Raw genomic sequence first — 24,687 nt, forward strand, 5'->3', positions numbered from 1 at the left:
GTTTTTATTAGCAAAACACTTTGTAGTTCAGGTTTAGACTTTCTATTATAAGGTAATAATGGTTACATTTACCCTAATCATGATCGCAACACTATTTGCATTAAAATCTACTGCTATGCAATAATCAATGTGACACAAGCTGTCCAAACAGTAGCTGTATACATTTAATAATAAAAGTCTAAATGTCAAACCACAGGCCTTAAGCCTCCAGAAACAATAATTATTTTTGCTATGTTTTTTCAAGGAAATTCAAATGCTGAAAGGCAAACCTGTGACTGTTTATTTTTTAATCTGAAAACATGACAGCACCACAGATGGCTGAAGACACTGTCATGTATTTGCTTGTCGGTTTCTTTCCCCTCATGTCATTGCGGTGGAATTTGACACTATGTAATCCTTAAAATTCAATTTAATGTATGACAAAGCTGTTTAAAAGCAAACCAGAATTCTGGCTTTTTGGATGTAACAAACTACATAAAAGCAAGTTATCCCAATACAACAGGGAGAGACACACTTTGTAACAAATATCCGTGTTTGTATCTTTCTGCTTTGTAGCCGGAGAGAAGACAAACTGAGAATCCCCAACGGCTGGCTGTGTCACCTGGCCCCAGAAATTATTCAGCAGCTTTCTCCAGACACAGAGGAGGACAAGCTTCCTTTCTCCAAACAGTCAGACGTCTTTGCTTTCGGGTGGGTGTCCTCTAACCAGATGTCCAGCTCTTTGTTTGTCCGGACGGTGTCTGAGTCTGGATATTTATAGGCAACTGTTGACAATCCGAAAATGGGCAAGAATTCAAGCAGCAGCCAGTGAGTTACAGAAGCAAACTTATAAAGTTTAATTAAAGACTATGTACGAAGCTACATAATGGAGGGTATATCATTATAAAAGCCAGCTACTAAATCTGAGTAAAAGGCAGATATGTCATAAAAACAAATGTTAACTAGCATTTCTATAATGAAAAATAATTATTTTTATTAACCCACTTTCTGAAACTTTTTTAGCTGTTTATGAGCAGCTTCAGCAGCTTGTCTTTCTTCAAACCCACCCAGACTGTCTTTGATTTGCTTCATTTCTGCCTTAAAAAAATGCATTTACACATTTTGAGTGAATTCATCTTACTGAATCTGAGAGTTATTACATATAGATTGCTTTTCTAAGTGTCAAATAAGTCTCTCAGACAAAAGTCTCTCCATTCTCCTCCTCCATTTTATATGTGCCCTAAGTTGATTGAAAAATCACTTCGGCTCCACTTCCTTCTCCACTTCCATTATGGCTTGGTTTGTGGGGGTAGACCCTGCTCTATTGACTATTAACACAACAGCGTTTTCAGACGGTTCTCCCGTATGGATGCTTCATCGCTCTTATTATTCTGAAAGGAAGACAAGCGCAGCACTTGTGCACAATGTCCTGCTGCTCTGTTGGCCTTTGTGCTACCTGGAGGTGACCCCCTTGGCTGTTATGCATATTCATCAACAATCAAGCATCTGCTTTTATTTTTTTTCATTACTCCTGGCACTGAGCTATTTTTATTCTACTCAAACATGTTGTACAGGAATGAAAATGGTCTATTTGCACCAAAAAAAAAAAAGATGTGTTTTCTGCATTAACCATATTTATAAATTCATGATAAAACATATAATCTTAACCTATAAATAAGTCTTCTAATGTTTCTGTATGGATCCCTTCTATGCACCAGTGTGATCTGATTCTGAAAGTATTAATTGAATTATAGTGTTTTTGCTTATCTGAATTTCACTGTCTCATATAATTCCTTAATAAAATGAGATAAGATAGTTGAAAGCAGTGACGCACTCTACTCGTCTCTGTCTTCGCAGCACCATCTGGTATGAGTTACATGCACGTGAGTGGCCTTACAAGAGTCAGCCAGCGGAGGTGATCATATGGCAGATTGGAAGTGGCATGAAGCCTAACCTTGCCCAAACTGGGATGGGGAAGGAGATACTGGTAAGGACTTTCTTCCTTTTTTTTACTTGACCATGAGTCACATTTCTGACAGCATTATTTTCCAGATTATGATGAATTCAAAATATCGTGCAACCCAACTTACACAACACATCTTATTTTAATTCACTTTAAAAATTAGAAGCATCAAACAATATCCAGCTATGTTAATTTTGGACCCATCAAACTCTTTAAACCATTATGATCCAACAAATTGATCATAACTAACTAGCATCTAATGTATCATGTGTAATAGGTTGTATGTTGGTGAAATTACACCAGCCTGCAGGCACACTGTTTCTGAAAGTGTGCCCAAGTCTAAAAAAGTTTTTAAATTGTAAATTAGCAGCATCCATTATTTCATTTTATATAATTAAACTTCAGGGTTCTTGCTGATTAAAATATGTCTGAAAAAGGCTTGCAAGCAATAATTAAACATAGATAAAACTAGAATGAGTTCTTCTCGCAGCTGTGATGGAATTGTTGATTAAATTTTAGCTTTAGTGAGAAAAAAATAGTTATTACTTTTTTATTTTGGGGTAAATGGAATGACTGTACTAATACTAAGTCCAGTAGGGAAAGTAAGAGTCGAACATTGACCTTCTTCTGATTAAAAGATAGGAAACTGCTGGGAATTATGTGTAAAAAATATAAATGTTTCAAGCTGTTTTTATCCTTTTCTTTTCAAACCTGCACCATCCTCACTTATAAAAACACCTCCGATATCTTCTCCTCAGATGTAAATGTTTTTATATATTTCTCTCCCTACACAGTTATTAGCAACTCTGGTGGAAAAAGAAAACCAAACAACTTAATAATAAATTCAGCTTCAATTGCAATACCATGATCTTACTCTGACAAATTGAAAATAGAAAAAATATATAGAAATAATATAATTTTTATCAAAATCACTTCTGTCACAGTTATTAGTGATCATATTGGTTCACATATCATATAAATATAAAGAACTTTGTAACTTATAAGGCTGGACAAGTATTCATTTTGACACACCACAGAATGAGCAAGATGGAATGGGACTTAAAAATGTCAGCAAAGCTTGGTGATTAGAACCTTTCAGAATGTTTTACAAATGCAAAGCTTACATCAGCATGGCTCTTTAAATGATGTGAGCAATAGTTTTTGACTCCAAAAATTATTTTTATTATTATTAGTTGTCTCATTTTATGTAAAAAGTATTAACCCATGTGAAATTGCTCTTCTAATTCAAAATTGTGTGCTATTTTTGTGTTGATGCATGAAATAAAATCCCCACAAAATAAACTAAATTTATAGCTGTGAAGCGACAGAACATTGGAAAATTAAAGTCGTAGGAATACTTCTGCAAGGTAATTTATCTTGGTCCAGTGAGGAAAACTGGAGTGAAGTGATTTTGCATTTTGTTTAGGTTTTTTTTTGTTTGTTTTTTCCAGGATATTTTGCTAATGTGTTGGTCGTGCAAGCCAGAAGAGCGGCCCAGCTTCTCCAAGCTGGTAGATTTACTGGAAAAGTTGCCAAAAAGGAACCGCCGCCTTTCCCATCCAGGGCACTTCTGGAAGTCAGCTGAGTATGTCAAATGAGTTAGGCCATAAAACTACAGTCCACTACTTTTACCAATCAGCCGCCATTACTCCACATAAATATCCCGCCTCTTTAAAGAATGCACTGAATCTAAAATCCAGCCCAGTGACGAAAACTGCCCATGCTGTGTGTATTTCTAAGGAATGTTGGCATTTGTGTGTACAGATGAGTTGACTGTCCACTTCCTCAAAGCAGTTGGGACTCATGTTTTCTTTAATTTGATGTTGAACACACTGTATAGTTCTCCTTTATTTTTCAGTCTTTTATGAGTGACTCGCTTGCTTCATTATATTTAATTTGTTTCTTGGATGTATCTTCCTTGTAACTTTCAATAGATCACTTCATCTTAAAAAAAAAAAACATGTCTGAGAACAAATGTATATATTATTTTCACGTCTTGCTTTTTTGTTTTGAATGAACGTAGCTGTTGTACATCACACACTGTGCATATATTCATAACATTGTCTTACCATTCCTTATATCAGTTCTGTAGACACATTTTGTCATATTTACCTCATGGTTTTTTCATGTATGAATGTCCTCTTCATGTGTTTGTTGAACCTAAATGTCTTTATTTCCACCGTAACATTTGAATGTGAAGAAGGCAGTGTCCCTGTTTGTTTGAGAATGTGTCAGGCCAGTGTTTTGATGAGACTGTCCTCTGGTTAGCCTAAGCTTTGAATATTATCTGTGAACAGAGTAGATGTTAGAACAGCTGCAGCCTTTGAGCAGAATTCCCTCACTTGATGCTTTTCTGTGAAATTTCTGACACTTGAAATGTATCCAAACTGTTGCTAAAACTAAATATCAAATATGCTGTCACTGAGCCCTTTTCACCAATAACTAGTTCACTTGAGATAAAGTAGGTAAATATAATTGCATATTGTATTACACAAAGATAAAAAGCTAATGCTTGCTACTATGTAGTCAATTCAGTTTACTCAAGAAATATTTACCCTTTAAATGTGAACCTTCTGAACTCTGAGAATAAAGGTTTGTGTAATTAAGGGATTCCTAAACAGAATATGGAACTAAAAAGGTTAATTGGGAAACGTTGAGTGTTAAAGGTCAAAATAAATTCTAAATGTTTGTTTTTAGCTTGTACAAATCAAGTCTGTGGTGTTTATAAGCAGTGTTGTAGTCACTTAAAAGAAAACCTTTAATTTTATTGTATCCCATTTTCATTAATCTTAAAATAAAAGATTTGCATTTTGAATTTTTTTAAAAAATATTTCATCCTGCAGATGCGATAATATGAAATTGAATGTTTGTCTTTGTCAAAAATTTATAAATTTACGGTTTAAAAGTTCAATGACACATTAACTTGCAAAAGTAAAATGCAAATTTGAGTTCTAGAGCTTCACACGAAAGGGCCTAAAAATGATCTAATGTGCATGAGGTTAAAAAAAATAAAGAAACATACTAAACATGGCACATTGTTTGTCAATCAAAAGTAAAATCAAAAGTCAATTATTTTGGAGGACAAATTTGAATTTGAAGCATTTAGGTGTGTGGCTGCAAAAATAACAAAATCATACTTTGTGTTTTTGTCTAGTTTCTTTTGCAAGAAGCCCAGTATACATGAAATTAGAGAAAACTGACTTACAGATAACTTTTCTCCAAGATATGGGAAAAGTTCATTATACAAATGTTGGCTTAAACTGGATTGAACATTGTGAAGATTTTAATCCCTACTTTTTTGTTTTGAATATGACAGCTTTTATTCCTCATCCACTTATTTTTGAGTACAACACTGCTTAAGATTACTGTGGAGCACAAAGTATTCTTAAATGCATAATGTTACTTTAATTGCACAAATATTTTATATAAATATTTTACTTACCTTTAGGTGTCCTTGTTATTGTAAAGTAACAAGTAACTAAAATCTGGCAAAACTTTCCCTTTAACATATCAGAAGAGACATATCAAAACTCATATGACCCCAGCCCAAACCATTTTTCTACTTCATGCTGTATATTAAAGTAGATTTAAATGTATGTCTTAGAGGTAGAGCAAACCTGAGTCATATTATCATGAATCATCACAGGACAGTACATCACATAAGCTGTAAACTGCTTTTACTCTCTCCAGCCACGTCAGATAGGTGGAGACAATCTAATCTTGTGAAATAACCATTTTCCACCTCATTATAAACACATCTGCCAGTGTTTTTAAAAGCATATAAACAATCTGCTACTTTTTTTCACCGTATTGTTTGGAAGTCTGTTTGTCTCTTCAAATATGGTTAGTAAATCACTTAAATTTTTACTGTTTACAACTTTCAAGTGCATGAGAAGAACTAACAGAGACTAATTTTAAAAAAAATTATTCTTCATATATATATATATATGTCAGCAATTTTCTGATGCCGTTGATCATCAAGCAGTTTCATCTCTACATTTACATCAAGCTTTGCTAAACTTTTCTACAGCTTGCTTTAAAAGAAAGATTGTTTTGGTATATTTATAGGTAAACTGAAAGGTCAGGCTGGCATCTTAAATAAAGAGTTACAACCTGTATAGATAAAAAAAATGTGTCAACAACCTGACAGGAAGTCTGAAATATAACATTTGTGCCAAGTGTACATAACAGATTGTAGAATATGTTTTATCATCATTTGCCGTAATATTTATATTCCTTGTGGATTTCTTTGAGCTTTTTTCTTTTGAATGTACAAATTGTGTTGTGTTCTCCTTTTGTTCCCTTTTATTTTTGTTCATATGAATTTAATTTTCCTTCATTTTATTTCTGATTGCATAGATTCTGTGTTGTTTTTTTCCTTGATTCTGTCCTTGTGTTGTAGATTATAGCTACCAAAAAGCTTGTATTTACTACCTGATGGTCCTTGGCTTAGTGATGAGTAGATTTTGGTCATGAGCTCTTTTATTTGCACTCATCCTTTAAAAGTGTATAAGAATAAAAAAAACTCTTTTCATTTTGGATGTTTTCTATTTTTTTACACAACCTTTATCCATGTTTTACTTTGATGAAAGATTTTTAATGCATCGTCACTGAACAAAGTTAGTTGTTTATCAGCACTTTCTGCTAAAAATATTTAAGTTTCAAAGACCGAGGCATAAAAGGATAAGCATAGTTTATTATTATCTATCTTAATGTTGGATTTGCATTTAAAAAAACAAGGACAAAAATGTATGTATGACTAAATAAACATGAAGGCCGTAAGTGGTTCTCTGTGTCACATCACATTTAAAATAAAAATATCTATTACTTTAAAAAGAATCTTAGGGGCAACCATTAGTTTTGTATTAATATATTTATATAAAATATATATTTTTATGTGAGCACAGGTTCATGCAAAACACTCTGCTTATAAATGACTTTACACAAATTCTAACCCTCAACTGTCAAGATAATGCACTGGTGGTGAGACTGCTGTGAAACGACAGTATGTCACACAGCTGAAATGATAACAAGCAAGTTTATATTATTTGAAGTTTTAAAAGAAAAAAGAAAACTAATTAACTTGATTCACCCTTCTGGTAATGCCCAATATTAGCTTCTCACATAGTCACGAGAACTTCAATAAAAGAAATAATGTCCTTGGTTCAAGTATCGTCACAAAGCAATTATTAAGTCTGAAACACTGACACTTTGTCATTTCTCTCTTTGCTTTGGTAAGAAGAACTAGGAAATCTCAGAGAGTTATTAAATGAAAAACTCTGCAGGCAGAATGGCAATAAAAGGTCCAGTTTATATTTGGCATTCCCCTGTATTTAAAGAAGTTGGATTAAAAAAATGAAAAATATTGTGGCAAGTTCCTCAGAGGTCAAATGAGAAAAGAAATATATATATTTTTTGTCTAATCTTTTGGAGATACTTTATTGCAAAAGGGTTACAAGTAATCATGTAAATGCACATATACAACAGAAAGCTTTAAATCAGGAATCTGAGCACAAAGCAATGTTCTGAAGTTATTAGACGTTTCTCCACTCAAAACACTCACATAATAAACAGTCACATAATTCGGTCATAACCAGGACTGCAGAACCTAATCATATCCTTAGAAGGCAGTTTAAGCATTTTATTCAAGTGTTGGATCATGAACATTTTGAAAGTTTGTATAATACACCATCAGCCCTCAAGAAATTAGGACTGTGCTTCTCAAACCTCTGGATACAGTAACAGAATCTCCCAAAAGTAATCGCAGCTGCAACTGACTTATGGGTGTTGGATGCAAATGCATGTCACACTTTGCTTTGGTCTATTAAATGTGTCCTCATAAAATACAAGTTTTACTATGGTTATGCAAAAGAAACAGAGCACGCCTGAGTGTAATTTGATCACATTTAGCACATTTCTAAAGTATGCTATCCTCACTTTCTTACTAAAAAGATCCATATTGTCTATATTGGTTTCATATGCTGTCTTAGGTCAGAGCAAAAATAATGTATTATTATTTCGAAAGAAGGAATGTGCTGTGCATTCTTTAACTGAAAAAACAGAGTAGAGGCTGTTTGTCTTCAGTGCCGTCTGTCAGATTCTCAACTTTGTTGTTTCATATTTGTTTTTATTTCTTAATTGATAAAATGCTCTCAAAGTCACTCACGGATAAGTGCCACCACTTTAAAATCAGAGTAAATAGGCACTCATCTTTACCAGGCTAGTTCCCTGTGTAGTGGAGCTTTAACATTTCCATTTGTGCACAGCTAAGATTCAGGGACCTTCTGAATACAGATCACATTTTACCAAATTCAAATGTGGCCCGCGACAAAGAACAGCTCGAATTTGCCTTAGAAAATTGCAGCTACCTCTATCTCAGGTAAACTTATGTAAAAAGCTTCATAACAAATTCATCTCTTATTGCTCGTGTTCCTGGTTCATATTTTAAGTAATCCATCATTAATATTAGCGAGGTTCAAATACAAACTGGAATCATCAATGTTGAAGCAGTTCAACCAGAACAAATTCTGAGATCTTGGTCTCTCATTTTTTGCAACTGATCCGTGAACAAGCTGGCATTCTGATGAAAGTGTGTGCATGCTTCTGTGCGTGTGTGGCCGTGGGTTTCTGTGTGTATTTCATCTAGCGTCAGACCTTTGAATCCCTGCTTGAAGACACAGTAAGTCAGCGAGGGCAAGAAGCAGGAAAATGGAATGATAGATATATAGATAGAGCTCTAACTGGCTGCACCAGGCAGTCCTCCTTCTCCTCCTTCTTTTTCGTCTTCTGCTCTACTTTCAGTTTAGAAGTTAAGGCTCAGCCACTGAAGTGTAAAGAATCCACCGAACCAATCTCAGGCTGTGGCCCATCAGAGCATGAATGTTTGGTTTATGTGGACATTCTTAAAAGTGTTAGAACCCAGTCACTGCTCAGGGCCTTTTCACTGTGGGTAACACAACAAAAAGAAAAGAACTAAACAAAAATTAAAAATTGGATTTACGGTTCTGAGAAAAATTAAAATGCATCTATTGTACTGCTGTGTCTAAATACACTAAAACCTTATAGAAAAGTATATTTATTCCATAAATTCCATTCAAAATCATAACTATTCAGTTCACTTCAGCTTATTCCATTTATTTATATAGAGTCAATTTATAACAAATGTTGACTTCAAGGACTTTGCAGAGAAAGTTATTTACACTGATCCTCGTCATCAAACAGTACATTAAGCTCATTCATGTATTATATGGATTGATCAAACTGAGGGAAACTGAAAATAAGGATTTTATTAACTGGAAAACAAAATAATATAAAGTTAAATAAATAAATATAATTCTGTCTATAACAACCCTTTTTGAATGAAATTATAAAACCAATGAAACTTTCAATAAAGTCACACATCCATTTCATGTTGGTCATCTTTTCACAAATTAGCTAAAATAATGCTCATGATAAAATGAAAATAGAATCTAACAGCAATAAAAATAAATGAAAAAACAAACTATAAAGTCAACCTTTTCAAATCTGTTATAAATGCAAAATGTGAAAACATAATAGATTTTTTTTTCTTTTTTACCCAAAATACTTATTTTAATAAAAACAGGCAAAAAAGTGAATTAATCTTGCAAGTGTTAACAACAAAATGTATTAATGGGGGAAAAAAAACATGTCGACTTCTATGGTTTTGTTCTCTTCATATTTTTTCTTAGTTTTAAACTATAATCTCTGAGTTATTCACACTACAGAACACTGATGATAAACTGTTGGTGATAAAAATAAAATTTTTTGCTGCTGAATATGTCCCAATATGACACCCATTAACTCCAAAATAAAACGTTTGGCACATAACACAAAAAGTTAATAATACTGGCAAAAAGAAGGAAGCAGATTGTAGTTTGGTTTTTAACAAAGTCCTCAGAGAGGTGTTGCATAACATGTTTCTGGATACTCGATAGTTTGAAAAGCTCTACACAAATACCAAGTTTGATTTTTGGTGATTTTCACACAGGCGAATAAAAACAAAATAAAACAAAATCAAATTAACTCAATGTAGTTGTGACTAAAGTCATTGTTGAGAAACATATTGCCTAGAGTTGCTAAAATAATAAGTATGAAAATCTCAGATGTTCCACATTGCTCCATCTCAGATTAAAAGTGACACTTAAATGGATATCATTAGTCTGATCGCCACTAAAGGTATGTAGAAATATTTTATGACCAAAATGTTTTTCTGAGAACATCAGAAAATTGTTCTTGACAAGCTGGAAGTTCTCCAAGTGGAGAAAGTTATTCACTTCTGTCTTTCTCAAGTACTTTATGTACAAAACTTAATAAAAATGAAGGAAGCCTGTGAAAACAAGGAGATATTCTAAGACTAGAATATTTAAATATTTGTATCAATTTCCCAAGAAATTGACTGGAATCTACAAGATGAATATGCATTGCTGATTTGAGCACCACATGGAGACTTATGTGCTGTCTCTCAAAAAGCACAGTGCCCTTCTTCTACAAGTGAGGCTTATCTAGTTAGACTTTTATGCTTTCATAAGAAGAAAGAACAAAAATGGCAAAAAAAACAACAGAATCCATAATAGAGGTCAAAGTTGTGACTCCCTTGAGTGCCAATATGATTAAAGGGTTCAATACTTTTTATCACTCATTTCCAAAAGCTTTACTACACATAGAGTCGAATATTCAAGGCCTTAATTTCTAGTCATTTTGACTATTTTGACGTACAAATGATGAAGATCTAAACTTGAGTCTCTCAAAAAGTAAAACTATTACAAAAGACTAAAAAAAGGATATTTTCAACAGAAATGTCTGGCTTCTGAAATGTGTGTTCATTTCTATGTACTCAGTACTTAGTTGGGCCTCATTTTGCATGCATCAGTGTTGCGTAGCATAGACACAGGTTGAACTCCTGAGGTGAAATGGAAACTCGTCTCATCGGCATTGTTGGTTCTGGTCAGTCTACCTCTTGACAGTACTCTGCTCCACAGATTCTCTATGGGGTTCAGGACAGACAAGTCTGCAGTAACACCACAGTCACTGAACCAGCCTTTGGTACCTTTGGAAGTGTGGGCAGGTGCCTTGACCTGCTAGGAAAAAAATAAATCAGAATCTATGAAAAGTTTGCCAGCAGAAGGAAAACTGAAGTGCTTTAAAATTTCTTTGTGGATAACTGCATTGACTGTGGACTTTAGAAAACCTGGTGGATCAATTACACTGGGTTTAGATGATCCACTGGGTTTAGATGATCCACTGGGTCGTCTAAACACAGTGGATGTAGGAGTGGCTTCACATGAGAATGAAAACATTTGTACCCATGTGTACGACTTGTCTGAACACAGTGGCTGTTGGAGTCCAGCCTCAGTCCATTCCTTATGAAGATTCACCAAATACTTGAAAGTATGTTGTGTGAAAATCCTTCAAGGCTTCTGTTATCTCCTTTTACTACCACATCTCATCTTTTACTACCACGCATTTTCCTTTCATTCAGCCTTACATGCATTTGCTTCCAGCACTCTGGGAACAACCAGCTTCCTTATTAAAGATCGTTGTGGCTTACCCTCTTTGTGGAGGCTGTCAGTGACTGATGTCTGAACATTTCTCAAGTCAGCAGTATTTCTATGAATGTGAAGCATAATGACCCAAACCGAGAGACCATTTAGAGGCTCAGAAACCCTTTTCAGGTGTTTTGAGTTAATTAACTGATAAGGATGTGACACCATGAGTTTACAGTATTTAACTTTTTCATATCAACCTAATTTTCTGAGACACTGAGTTTTGGGGTTTTGTATTATCAGTAAGCTATAAATATCCATATTACAAGAAATAAAGGCTTAAAATATTTAACCCTGTGTAATTAACTTGTATAATATGAGTTGTGCTTTCTGAAATGACTGATAAATAGTAAACTGTACCGCAGTATTTGGGCAGAAATTCTCAATTATGCCTCCAAATTATCCAGAGATGTAGTCCACCTCTCCATAGAGGGTGACAGAGTAAGAGATAAACCTCAATGAAACAAAAACTTATACCAAATAACACATTAAGAAAAACAATCATATCTACAGTGCCCTCTTGTAGGTATCCATCCATCCATCCATCCATCCATCCATCCATCCATCCATCCATCCATCCATCCATCCATCCATCCATCCATCCATCCATTCATCCATCCATCCATCCATCCATTCATCCATCCATTTTCTAACACCCTTGTCCCTAGTGAGGTCAACAGGGTTGCTGGTGCCTTTCTCCAGCTAAGATTCTGGGCGAGAGGCAGGTTACATCCTGGACAGGTTACCAGTCTGTCGCAGGGCACTTGTAGGTATCCATGGAAAAGTAAAAAAAAACAAAAAAAAAACAGGATTATGCTGATTTTATTGCAGCATAATCCTAAACTGAACAATGTAGAAAAATCAAAACTTGACTTTCTGTGCTTATTAGGAAATAATCCCACCTTTAGAAATATTTGTTTCTAATTTATTGTTGCTACAATTAATCTCACCGTTAAAATGACTATAATCTGAATGATACGAAAGTCCGTTTTAAGTTTGCTTTTCATGCTGAACTGAGTGTATGTGAACCTTTATTCAGTGACCCATGACTTACCTGGTGTATAGAAATTATAACGTAAAAAAAAAGACCACCTCTCTTAGCAACTTTTCAAAATGGTTGAGATAAGAAAATGTATTGTTAATGAATTGGGTTTTCTGACAGAAGTAGATAATTTTAAAAAACACAGTTTGTGATGTGTAATAAATGTAATGTAGGAGGTGGATTATTAAAATAATTACATAGAAGCCCACATCACACCTGTCCACTGTTGCTTCTTTTGTGCTAAAATCCAAAACAATATCAGAGCCATTTTGTACAGTTTCTTTTTTTTTTATTTCATTATTTTTGTCATGATGTAAACTCAAGAACTTGTTTGACCAAGATAAGAATAAAGGGGTAAGCAATATCACAGAAAACACAAATGGTTTGGAAGAATGTATTTACAGATAATGTAGATATAGATTTGATCAAAGTATTGGCAGTGTTTATAAATTCAAAGTAATCTGAGCCTGAAACAATACAAACTGTGAAACACAACCATCGACGAGGATTGGAGTTGATTTTGTCATCATGCCCAATAAGGAGGATGATAGAGGAGGTAAGAAAATCTCACTGTTAGAGGACTGCAGCAAAAAACGGGTCTTCAATCCACAAAGTAAGACTTGTTTAAACATCTTTGCTAGGGGTTCCAGTAATAGTCCAAGGTGCTAAAACATGTTGGTCTGGTACTTTGTATAAGGGTATAATGTATTTATGCAAAAAAGGTTCCACATCATTTTAAGTACCTCTGTAATTTAACCAACGCAGTACCACTTTGTCTAAACCTAAACAATGATGGTATTTGTACACCAACCTTCCTCCACGTTACTTTGACAGTATTTGAAACATATTTGACTCATGCAAAAACAAGAAAAATAACCTTTGAATAATGGCTTTCTTTCCTACTTCTTCTTTCTTTACTGCAAAGTGTTATTCTTAGAGAGTCTAGTCTTGTCAATATGTCAAAATGTTGCTTAAATAATTAGCTAATTTAGAAATTCAAATAATGGTATTCAAATAATCCATAACAATCCATGGATAACTAACATAAACTAAGTAAACTTCTTGTATTTAATAAAATGATTACATGCTGGAAAATTTAATTGTCACACCTTTTGCTTGGAGATACTGTTTTATCCATAATTATGAACCGACTTTCTCTCTTTTCTAATGAATCCGGTAAAAAGAAGAATAAATTATTTTTCAACACATGGCCACGGATTTTCCCTGTCTCCTCCTGGTTTGCTGCTCTGATCCATGGGATGACATTTCTCCTGGATTTTGCTCCTGGTGCAGCCACGTTTTAAGATAAAAGCAGAGAAACAACAGGTTTGCTGTTCTAAATCAGGCCTGATGCATCCTCACTGTCTTCAGATTTGGTTGCAACAAATGGTTTTTCATTTTTTTTTATTTGTTTACTTTGTGGCCTTCATCTAAATTTTGGGGAGATTTTGGTTTTACATTTTCCACACCTTCAAAGCTTCACTCAGTGTCAAACTTGTATCAGGATTCTTCTAAGGGGAGAAACCACCAAGAAATCTACAACAAATTGAACGGAAACCAAAAGCTTCACAGTTTGATCCCTAGGTTGTCCTGAACTCTTAGTTTCATTTGTGTTTTGTTTCTGTTTCTCTCATTGTTTGTGCTTTGGATTTGTTTTCTTATAATAGTTTTCTTCTGCTTATTGATTATATTAGTTTAAGAATTATTTCACCTTTCTCTCTGCCTTCTCAGCTGTTTCTCATCTCTCTCTTTGTCTACCTGCACTTCCCCTCAGCTGCTTTCACTTTGCCTTGATTGATAATCAGAGATTTGTCAGAATATTTGCTTTCCAGCAAGCACAGGCTTCTCTGACACTTTCCTTGTGCTCTCAGCAAAAACATAGGACATACTCGAGTTTGTTCAATCAACCTTTCAACTTAGAAGAATGGGTTAATGGACGTTTCATGTTGCAATAGCCCCTTGACTCAGGATAACAGCTACCTGGCTTTCTGAAACTGAAAACCCAGCATGCGTACAAACTTACCAATGAACTTGGTCTGAGTTTTCACTATCCTTTCTTTCTAAAAGCAGTGATATATAAATTCATAGCCCCTCTTATTATCTACAATGGTAGCTTGTAGAATTAGGAATATCATATTTAAGTTTGTCTACTGTGACACTTTATACCTTATTAAAATTGTTAGAAAATAGACTTCAACTTGATTACTAGCAAATAGAATCACTTATCATGTGCAATGGATTTGATTGATAAATAAATCTTATTTCATTGGTAATTGTACACAGTGTCCTCGGGTAATCTGTGGGAATGAAAGAATTTAGCTTCACAGAATTTTAATATATAAGGGAGATTATGATTATGACTGTTTCTTCAAATTCATATAAATGTACTAAGTTTGAGCTGCTACATTACGCTCTCATCCTATTTAGACTTTTTAAGGAAAAATAAGACATTAAACAGTGCTTTCCACTTGTTGACTCATCCTTAAATTAAAGACACTAATTACGACAGCTTTTGTTTGTCTTCACAGACATGACTGAGACATACAAATAACTTAAAAAAAAAATAACCCTGTATACATTTTTTAAATCAGCAAATTTACAGAAACAGATTAACGCTAACATCATAGCATCCAAGGAATGTGGCATTTTCTTGGTTTATTTAAAGACAACCATGTGGGTTAGATATGCTGTTTCATTTGACCAGAGGTTTGGCAAGCAAACAGACAGAAAGAGGGAGCGTTACCAAGTGAGCCATTAAAGGGAATTAGGAAAGGTTCAGCATTACTGTGCCCAAAGTCTTGCCAGTTAGGAGATGCTTGTTAAGCCCAAGAGCCAGGAAATACAGACAGCACCTGCATGTTCGTCACAATAAGTCCCCCGCAGCTGTTGGCCTCATTTGGTGGGGGAATAATTTTAACGCCAATGCCATAAATATTCGTCATATCAAATCAAATGGAAAATGCCTTACTGCCTCTGAATAACCAGAGGCTGCACACCTAACTCACACTTGGGGGAGAAAGCTTTGGCGGTCAAACTTGTGGTGATTTCACATGATTTAGAGACTGAGAATGATCTGACAACTACTTGGCAAACCACGCTGGTTTGAACTGTACATCCCAAAAATAAATCTTATATAACCCAAGAGGATGGAGGATGTGACCCAGTCTTTCCCTCCAGCAAGGCCTGTGCTTGCCCATCTGTCAGACAATGCACAATAACAGCGCCACTTGAACCCGCCAAGATTCATAGTGATTTTCATTAATGGAAAATTTGAATTGAGGTTCTGAACAGCAGGAAGAGATAAAAATAGTTTAGGTTTTATGGTAATGGAGTACAACTTTTCAAGGTTTTTGATGATTAACTGTGGAACAATATTATCTCTTCACTGTCATGGCAAACACCTAAAGATTACTTTGAGATTTGAGTATCTTTGTGTGTGATTTTACACAGTTAAAAAAACAATTATGAAATTGCAAAGAAGAAAATCAAAATGCTGCCAGTTTAAATGTTAATTATGATACGTAAAACATTTGATGAGGTAATACCTTAAATGTTCTCTTTCCAGTATACTCAACAACCAAGTGAGGTCAACTGACAACATTCACAAAGTGAATGTAAAATAAACTGTGAAATAGTCTCAGAATAAAACAGTAAATGTTGTAACTTAAACTTTTCCAAAACAGCATTTATTATAAGTAATATGTTCCATTTTATTGTGTTTAAACATATACTTACAAAAAACACACCAGGTGTTCAAGTCTCAGATTAATTTGTTAATTCTGGGCAGTTAGTTACAAAAAGCCTCAACTCACATTTTTGTTTAAGCACAAACAAATTTAAAATAATATTAATCACAATAATGGCAATTGTTCAAATTTAACTATAGCTTAATGTGCAGAGAAAGTTGGTAAGTTTGTGTCTGACTTGTTTTAAATTTTAACATATTTCATTGTTTTAATAAGGTTAGTTAGCTGTCTATAAGATGCAAAAGATTGTTCTCAAATGTTATTGGTTTCTAAGTTCTATGCAGATTTTGCAGCGACTACGTTGGTATAAAAGTTGTTATCTAAAATCACTCAACCTAAACATTACAATGAATAGTATCGCATAATAGGGTAAATCCTTTTGAGAAAAAGGAAGCCCTCTGGATTTGTGTGCATGCCATCATAACTTGTCTGTCTGAACATAAACTGCCTACATTTACAGGGGTGTCAAACTCCAGTCCTCAAGGGCCGCTGTCCTCAAGGGCCGCTGTCCTCAAGGGCCGCTGTCCTCAAGGGCCGCTGTCCTCAAGGGCCGCTGTCCTCAAGGGCCGCTGTCCTCAAGGGCCGCTGTCCTCAAGGGCCGCTGTCCTCAAGGGCCGCTGTCCTGCAGGTTTTAGATGTGCCACAGGTACAAAACACTGGAATGAAATGGCTTAATTACCTCCTCCTTGTGTAGATCAGTTCTTCAGAACCTTGCTAATGACCTAATTATTCTATTCAGGTGTGGTGCAGCAGAGGCACATCTAAAAGTTGGCGGACACTGGCCCTTGAGAACTGGAGATTGATACCTGTGGCCTACAGTGTAGAGTCCTGCAAGGCTGTTTGTCGAGACACCTTCCAATTTAATGCTCTTTTTGTTTCCTTCCCTTCCCCTTCCTGCTCTAGGCTGTAACGGAGACATCGAAGGGACTATGTTCGTCTACTGCTCTGCTCACATCTGTTTCACCGCCCACCTGCCTGCCCTGCCACCTGTGCTCTCTTTGCTCCACCTTGCTTCCTCAACCCCATCTATTCCTGCCTGTTCTTCCTGCCATAGCGCAGACACGTACATACAACTGTACATGTGCCCTCATGCCTGAATGGACCCTTTAGCGGTCAGTACTGGCCCACTTTGCTGGGGTGGGTCATAAAACAAAACCGCAGACTTTCAAACAGAGAGGCCTTTCTCCACTCTATGCCTGAAGATGATTGTGAAGCTTAGATCCCAAGAGACACATTCTCAGCAGCTCACCCGCTAAACTGTTTCTGATAAGATCTAATTTAGCAAGTAATGTATTTTCTGTTCTTTGAATATATTACATTATCACAACATTTATGGTAACAACTCCTGTGGTTTATTATAATTTCCAATACATCATACAGTGATGAAAAAAATAATAAACATAGCTTTCAGTCTTTCTCAGCTCTGAAAGAACCCTTCCATCTTTTTTGGTACCTATGAATTAACAAATTTAGAAATTCATGGTTTTGATTCTGAGGCATAGACAGTCGTATTCTAATTTTACCTTCAAGCAGCCTATAAAATCTCCACAAAAATGAGTTTTTCAAACCTTTAAAATTTTTCTTTTTGTTTTTTTAAAAAATGCTTGTCACATACAAAACCAGCTTCTCCTGGGGAATCCCATGGTGTTTCCCGGCCAGCTGAGAAACAAAACATAGTTCCTCATTTATCATTTCTCGTTCCTCGTTTATTTATACTTTCCACTGACACTATCTGAGTATAACTGATTCTATTACATGGTCTAGTGTGTATTTAGGCATGATTTAATTCCACTAAAGTTCAGGGTTCACAGACGACTCCAAGACAAAGCTCACAGCCTTTTTGGAAAATGGAAAAAAGCTAAACAACCTGTAAAAATATAGATTTCCAACTAGATAAGCAAGACAAACACTCACCCTTGTCTGCAAAAGTTTTTAAATCTAAATGAACAGCCTTTGTTGACAGCCTCAGCTACCAGATTAGGTTTGAGGATAATATTTCTGACACATTGATGCCTGTTTTCTCCCTATTATTGTTTGAAGAGTGCTAACATTGAAATGGCCACATCTTTATTATTTCTATGTGTCTGACATCAATAGAAAGCTTATAATGTCAAAATCTGTAATTAGCTCAAACTGCCCCCAGGAAGACTTGCTCCTGGTTTTGTTGCTGCCAATCTAAAATCTGTTTTTAACATGCTCATTTCTGTCCAAACTTAACAAAGATGTTAATGCATGTTCATTTAATTTGTTCCTTAACAAAAAAATAAAAAATAAATTGGAAAAAATTGCCGGGAGAAGACCTTTAACAAGGTGTGCTAAGTGTGCTGTATCTGTATGTGTACAGTACATCGATAGTATAAACAGCTTGGTAAAGCTGTCAGCTAACATTATGACCCCAATCAGTTAGCCAGAACTAAATTACAAGGAGATACAGATTCAAAACAATTAAAAGCTTTTATTGAGCAAAAATCAACACAACAATAATCATCTGTAAAAATCACAGCATATTTCAACTATTCTGCATTAACATCTGGATTGTTCACATGCACTGAGGGATTCAATTAAAGTGCTCAACTCAGCTAGTTTGCCAATTTCAAACTATTCCTAATTATTTCCAGTGTTTAAATTAGTTGAGCATTAGAAATTAAATCTTTACTACCTCAGAAATGACACTCTATGTGCTTTTGCTGAAAATATAACTAAATTGATTACCTTCTGGTTCCAATCCTGGTGTCAGGAAAAGATTGTGGTTTTCACAAAGAAAATTGATTTCAAAACCTCTTATGATTCATGCCCACATTTCTTCTAAAAAACAACAGATTTTTTTAAACAGTCACATAATAATTCTGCCAGCTGGTAGAGCACAAAGTAATGCATCAATTAGAGAAACAGAATGAAACACCATAATTTTTATTTTTAATTTATTTATTTTTTTGACAGTGAAACCTATTTGCAAAAGAAAATAAGCTCTAGATGTTAGCCAAATAATGCTAACCAAAAATATTAATGCTGTAATTTGGAACGTGAGCATGTCAAAGACATTTTATTCTCTAAGTGGCCACTAATCAGCTGCATTTGCGCTGTTGAGAGTTAAGTGCCTTGTTTAGGGCCATTTCAGCAACTAAGGTTGTAAAAACAAAACATTTTATTTTACACACTGACACTAATATGCATTAGAACATTTCAGCTGCAGAAAGTTTCAAAAATCCAACACTTACCATAGATTGTAGTTTTATCAGAGCATTTGTCAACCATACTTTCTTGAATCTTAGAAATAAATTCAAACTGAAAGAAAATATATTTGTTTGATTACAAGTCAAGCTCAGGAGTTATTCTTCTGAAAATATTTGAAACATACTGAGAGCCAAAGGAGGATATTTATACTTTCCAATGACACTATCTGAGTTTAACTGATTCTATTACATGGTCTGCTAACTTAGAAATCGGCACACGCGTTTGTCTGAAGAAGCAAATTAATCTCTTCCAAGTCACTGAGAAAGAATGGAATAAATTTCAAAAGTCCAATAGCAACCACAAGAATGTGAAATACCTCTATTGATATTTTGCATCCGGTAGAATGAATGTCTTGTCCTTTCTGTGAAGAATTTGCTTCTGAAACATTGAATCACCAAGGGATCTGAGAATTATTTATTTTTTATTTTCTAATAAACGTGCACAGCATTTGTACAGGCACAACCACAAAAAATACAGCTAGAAAATAGATATTTATGTTTGTTGAAAACAGCGAGCTAACTGGATATTCAAACTCTTCCCCCACACATGTAGGTGTGTAATAACCTCAAGGCTATGCAATAAACAACAAAGAGAACATACAGTTCAGTATTTTACTAAAGTGCTTATTTATTTTGTTGTTTTTTTTTTTAGATGTCCAGGTTCTCTTTTGTTTTGAAAACTACTCTCACATTTAATTTTCAGCTAATTTCTTTTTAATGAGTATGTTTTTTCAATAAAGATGGATCTTTCAGTGGCTTCCTTGTGCGTTCTACAGTGAGAATACATTTCCAATATATTTCCAAGTTCAGCTTCAGTTCATTTCATAAGAATTTTCTGAAGTACACTAATGCAAAAATAGTGTATAGTAATAAAGCGGAATAAAAATGTCTAATGTTTTTTTAACAAACAAAAATATGAAGACTTTGGAATTTATTTTGGTGCACTGACTAGTTAAAGTGCTTTGGAATATGCCCCTATGAGCTTTGTGCATCAATATAATTATTTTCTAATTTCTTTAAAAAATAGCTCAAGCTCAGTCAGGTTTGATGAATGGTGTTTGTAAACAACAATTTAAATTCTCAACTAAGTTTCACAAAATTTTAATTCAACACTTACAAACTTTGTCCAGTCAATTCTGACACATTAATTGCCTTTGATCATCGTTATTCTATGTTGTACTGGCATTATGTTTAAGAAAATTATCCTGCATCAAGCTAGCTTCCCTGTCCCTGCTGAGTAAAGCTTTCCCACATTATGACACAGCCACCTCCATGTTCCACTGATACCACCCAAATTTAACATTTTGACTTTTAACTAAAAAGCTATGTGTGACAAAAATGACCTATTCACATATTTCTTAACAGATCATAACTGTCAATCGATTCATAAAGTAGATGTATTCATAGTAATGATCTGTTAAGGAATATGTAAAGAGGTCATTTTTTCCACACATGGCATTTTAGTTAAAAGTTCAAATGTTAAATTTTGGTTTTATAACCTAGCTGGAAACAGTCAGAAGGATAACTTTCTTGCTCTAGCATGGTTCTTCTTCACATTGTTTCATAAATTTATTTAGGTGACTTTTGAAGGAATTTGGTTGCACTGGACTTTAGGTGAAGAAAAACATATAATAAACTTTTCATTTCTGTTTCTTGAAAATAAGTACAAAGTATAATTTTCCTTCCACTTTGCAATTTTGGGCTTCTTTTTGTTGGTCTAAATTCAAACATGGATGAAATGTGATAATGTGAAAAAAGTTTAAAGTATGTAAACACTGTGCAAAGCACTGGACAGTGTGTTACATAATTGTTATATGAGTGAAGTAAGAGCCTGTGAAAGCCACTGACATGGGTGGAAATAAGCACAATTTTCACTGCAGTTTTTCAAATTTATTTATTTACCTTCTTTTGTCAATTGTTGGATTAAATTCTAGTAGAACATAAAGAGCACATAACTTTGCTTTGAGTGAATCTTGTCATTAGAAGCTCAAAGGACAATCTGCCAACCACATTTCATTGTGTGCAAGACATATTCTCATATTCTGTTCTACACTGGCTTAACTTAACAAATAACTGGAAGTTTAAATCTTTGAGAGCCAGTTTTATTTATTTATTTTATTGTTTTACAATTAGTGAGTTGTATGAGTGTACACAGTGTGGGCAGACAGCAACAGACCTACTTTTCTCCAACTTGGAGACTTAGCTAATGGAACTTAGCTAATGGAACATGTGAGGATCAAATACGAAAAACACAACATCCAAAATTAAAACAGGAATATATTAGTCAGAGTGAAGAGCATTAGCCTGCAAATTGAGGCATTATCTGCTCTCCTGCTTGCCTAATTTTCTGTATCAAATCAAAAATATTTATTGGTGACACATGAAAAGTAATCTGGGTAAAAACTAGGTTTCTATGACAAACTAAGATGAGTTTGTGAAATGCAAAGACACATTTTTCCACTACTAATTGCTTTCAATACATTGTTACTTTTTGCATTTGATTGTGAAGACAGGGACTCAAAAAAATCATTTCTATGTGACTGTTACGTTGTACAAGGGAGCACACTAAAAGGCCTTCATATGGAGTTTTGCTAAATTATTTATACTCCTTGACCTTTCTTACACGTTATCACATTAAAACCACAAACTGCAGTGTATTTTCTACAGAAATTTTCTGTGACTTACCAAAATAAAGTTATGCATAATTGTGAAGTAAGAGAATTATATGAATACATATATTTTTACAAATAAAACATCCCTAAAGTGTGGAGTGAATACCATAGTTTCAGAGCTGCAATTTGCATGTACTGAAATTATAGTTGCAACATGTCTCCACTAGTTTTGCACACCCAGAGGCTGAAATTTGTTTAAAAGTTTGTTCACCAATGGTCCGTAAAGTACCTAATGCATTCACTGGACAGCTGCACTTATAACTACATTACATACAAAGGGATACTTTACCAATTAGGTGACATTTGACAGCAAATGTGGCATTTAAAAACAAAAAAAGAAAGTTAAAATCCTTACTCCCTTTATCCATTATCCACAATTATGCATTAGTTTGTGTAAATCTATCAAATAAATTCCAATGAAATACACTGAGGTTTGTGGTTGTGACAAGATAAAACCTGAAAAACATTTAGGAGCATAAATACTTTTTTCAAAGAACTTTAATCCTGTTGTTTTCTTCTCAGTAGGTTTTGTTTGCCAATCTTGAAAAACCTTATTATTACTGAATAAACATCAAACTTGAGCATGTACAGGATGATGTCAATTACAGGCAGCTTTTCCAAGGGGGGAAAGTTGATCCAACATAAACAGACTAACCTGAATATTCAGTGTAACCTTTTTTCTAAAGGCAACAACTACAAATGCTCATTCTAATGTTCTCTGAATCTGCTTTTACCATTTCAGTAGAAATTGCTTGCTGTGAAAAATAATTATTTTTTGTACAATGCTCAGCCCTTTGTACAGTAATACATGCCATTTCCTTCATGTCTGCAAGATGCTTTGCTGCAAAACAATCATTGTCTGATCTATCATGCTCCTTTTCCTGACTTGAGACGAATCACCTCCGTAACCTGATCCTCAAAATCAATCTCTTGTTCTTCACGATTACCCGGATCATCATTCTCATGACAAACAATGCTGTCTACACGGAAAGGAGCCCATCTGTCATTTGAACTCGTAATGAGTCGTCATTTGTATAATTTGTACAGATGTTTATAAAAGTTTTCTACCCTTCAAGAAATGATTTAGTTTCTGCTGTTGAACTGAATGTCACTGAATTCAAATCTACAGGCCTTGTTATAAAATTTGTGTTTTTTGTGCAACATTTAAATTTGTTCTTCTGTCCAGAAGAGAGAAGAAGAAAAAAAAAGGAACATTAATAAATGAAGTCATATGTTGGTGTTTTGTGTGAAGTTTTTGTGAAATGTTTGGACTGAATCAGACAAGGTGTTTTTCAAGAAACATCAGGTTGGCACAGCAACAGCTTTATTTCATACCACAAACTTTAGCCTATTATGGTTAATAACCTTTTATCGCTGAGCATCTGTCCCATGAGACAGGATTGTTGATTAAAAAAAGCAAACAGCATGACTCACATTATGCCCTGAGACATCATTAATGTTCCTATTAATGCAGCTTATGTTGCTTTGACATTAAATTTAGAAAGTTAATTTATTATTCTCTTGATATTGACCAAGGAGAGGCAACTTTAACACTATTTCTCATAAGTTGTAGCAGAAAATGGAATTTTATCTGTAAAACAAAACCTGGGACATCATAGAGATGAACATTTTTCTCTTTTTCATTTCGGACAGAAGTGGCATCCAGTGTGTTTTTTATAGTTATAGTTCTGGTGTTTTAAGTTCCCACATGGTGTGTGTTTGGTGCCAGTCTTTGGCAATGTTGCAACCTTATTTCAAATGGTATTAAATTAATATCTTTCCTCAAACCACTACACACAAATACTCCATTATATAAATGTGAGAAAAGCTTTCCAAATTCTTGCAAATTTGTAAAAAAAAAAAAAAATACAACAACTAATGAATAAATAAAACTAAGGAATCACATTAATGTAAATATCCACAGCCACAGATACCATTGTATATTTAGTGTAGAATATTTTGGTAGTAAAATATTAACATAAATGTGTAAGGTTTTTTCAGATGATAGTAAGTTTTATAATGCAAGATAATACCTTACTCTATTTCAACCAATGGTGTATGCTGCTATGTTTTGTTTTATTTCTTATAGCTACAGTAAATAGCATAAGCAAAATCTCAGAAGTCAAAATATACCCTGGTAAACATTTTTTACATATTCCAATAACTTCATAACTCAATAGATTATAATAAAACTTCTGCTGGGAACCATAGTGAATTAATGTGCACCAATAAATAAATTTTTTCTTTTGCCAGTTTTATAATTTGCTCTGAGACAAAAAAGGACCAACAATGTCTATGTAATTAACAAGTTAATGAGAACAAACCGGTTTACAGAATACTTTATCGCCATACGGCAGGAAAAAAACAAAACAAACACACAGCTTTTAATTAACTCCCAACAACTGAGAATCTCTGAATGAAGTACAAAGATTTATTAAAATCTTTTATGAAAAGATTTATTATTTACTAAAACTGCTGACACTAAAACG

The 24,687-nt window shown here is 34.3% G+C and overlaps 1 protein-coding gene across 3 annotated transcripts in view; it reads left to right on the forward strand.

Moving 5' to 3' along the window:
- Positions 1 to 23,409, forward strand: part of ksr2 (kinase suppressor of ras 2) — a 106,865-nt gene extending 83,456 nt beyond the window's left edge. For 2 of the 3 annotated variants that reach the window (XM_044109630.1, XM_044109611.1), the window contains 3 exons: positions 556 to 690; positions 1,837 to 1,966; positions 3,394 to 6,480. In XM_044109630.1, coding sequence (XP_043965565.1) covers positions 556 to 690; positions 1,837 to 1,966; positions 3,394 to 3,540 — 412 coding nt within the window. In that variant the 3' untranslated portion in view covers positions 3,541 to 6,480. Of the gene's footprint in view, positions 1 to 555; positions 691 to 1,836; positions 1,967 to 3,393; positions 6,481 to 17,196 lie in introns of those variants that run through there. The other variant, XM_044109620.1, reaches the window with a different exon arrangement.
- Positions 23,410 to 24,687: the final 1,278 nt, after the last annotated feature.

Source organism: Gambusia affinis, linkage group LG03 (assembly GCF_019740435.1).
Source record: "Gambusia affinis linkage group LG03, SWU_Gaff_1.0, whole genome shotgun sequence".
Taxonomy (NCBI): Eukaryota; Metazoa; Chordata; class Actinopteri; order Cyprinodontiformes; family Poeciliidae; genus Gambusia; species Gambusia affinis.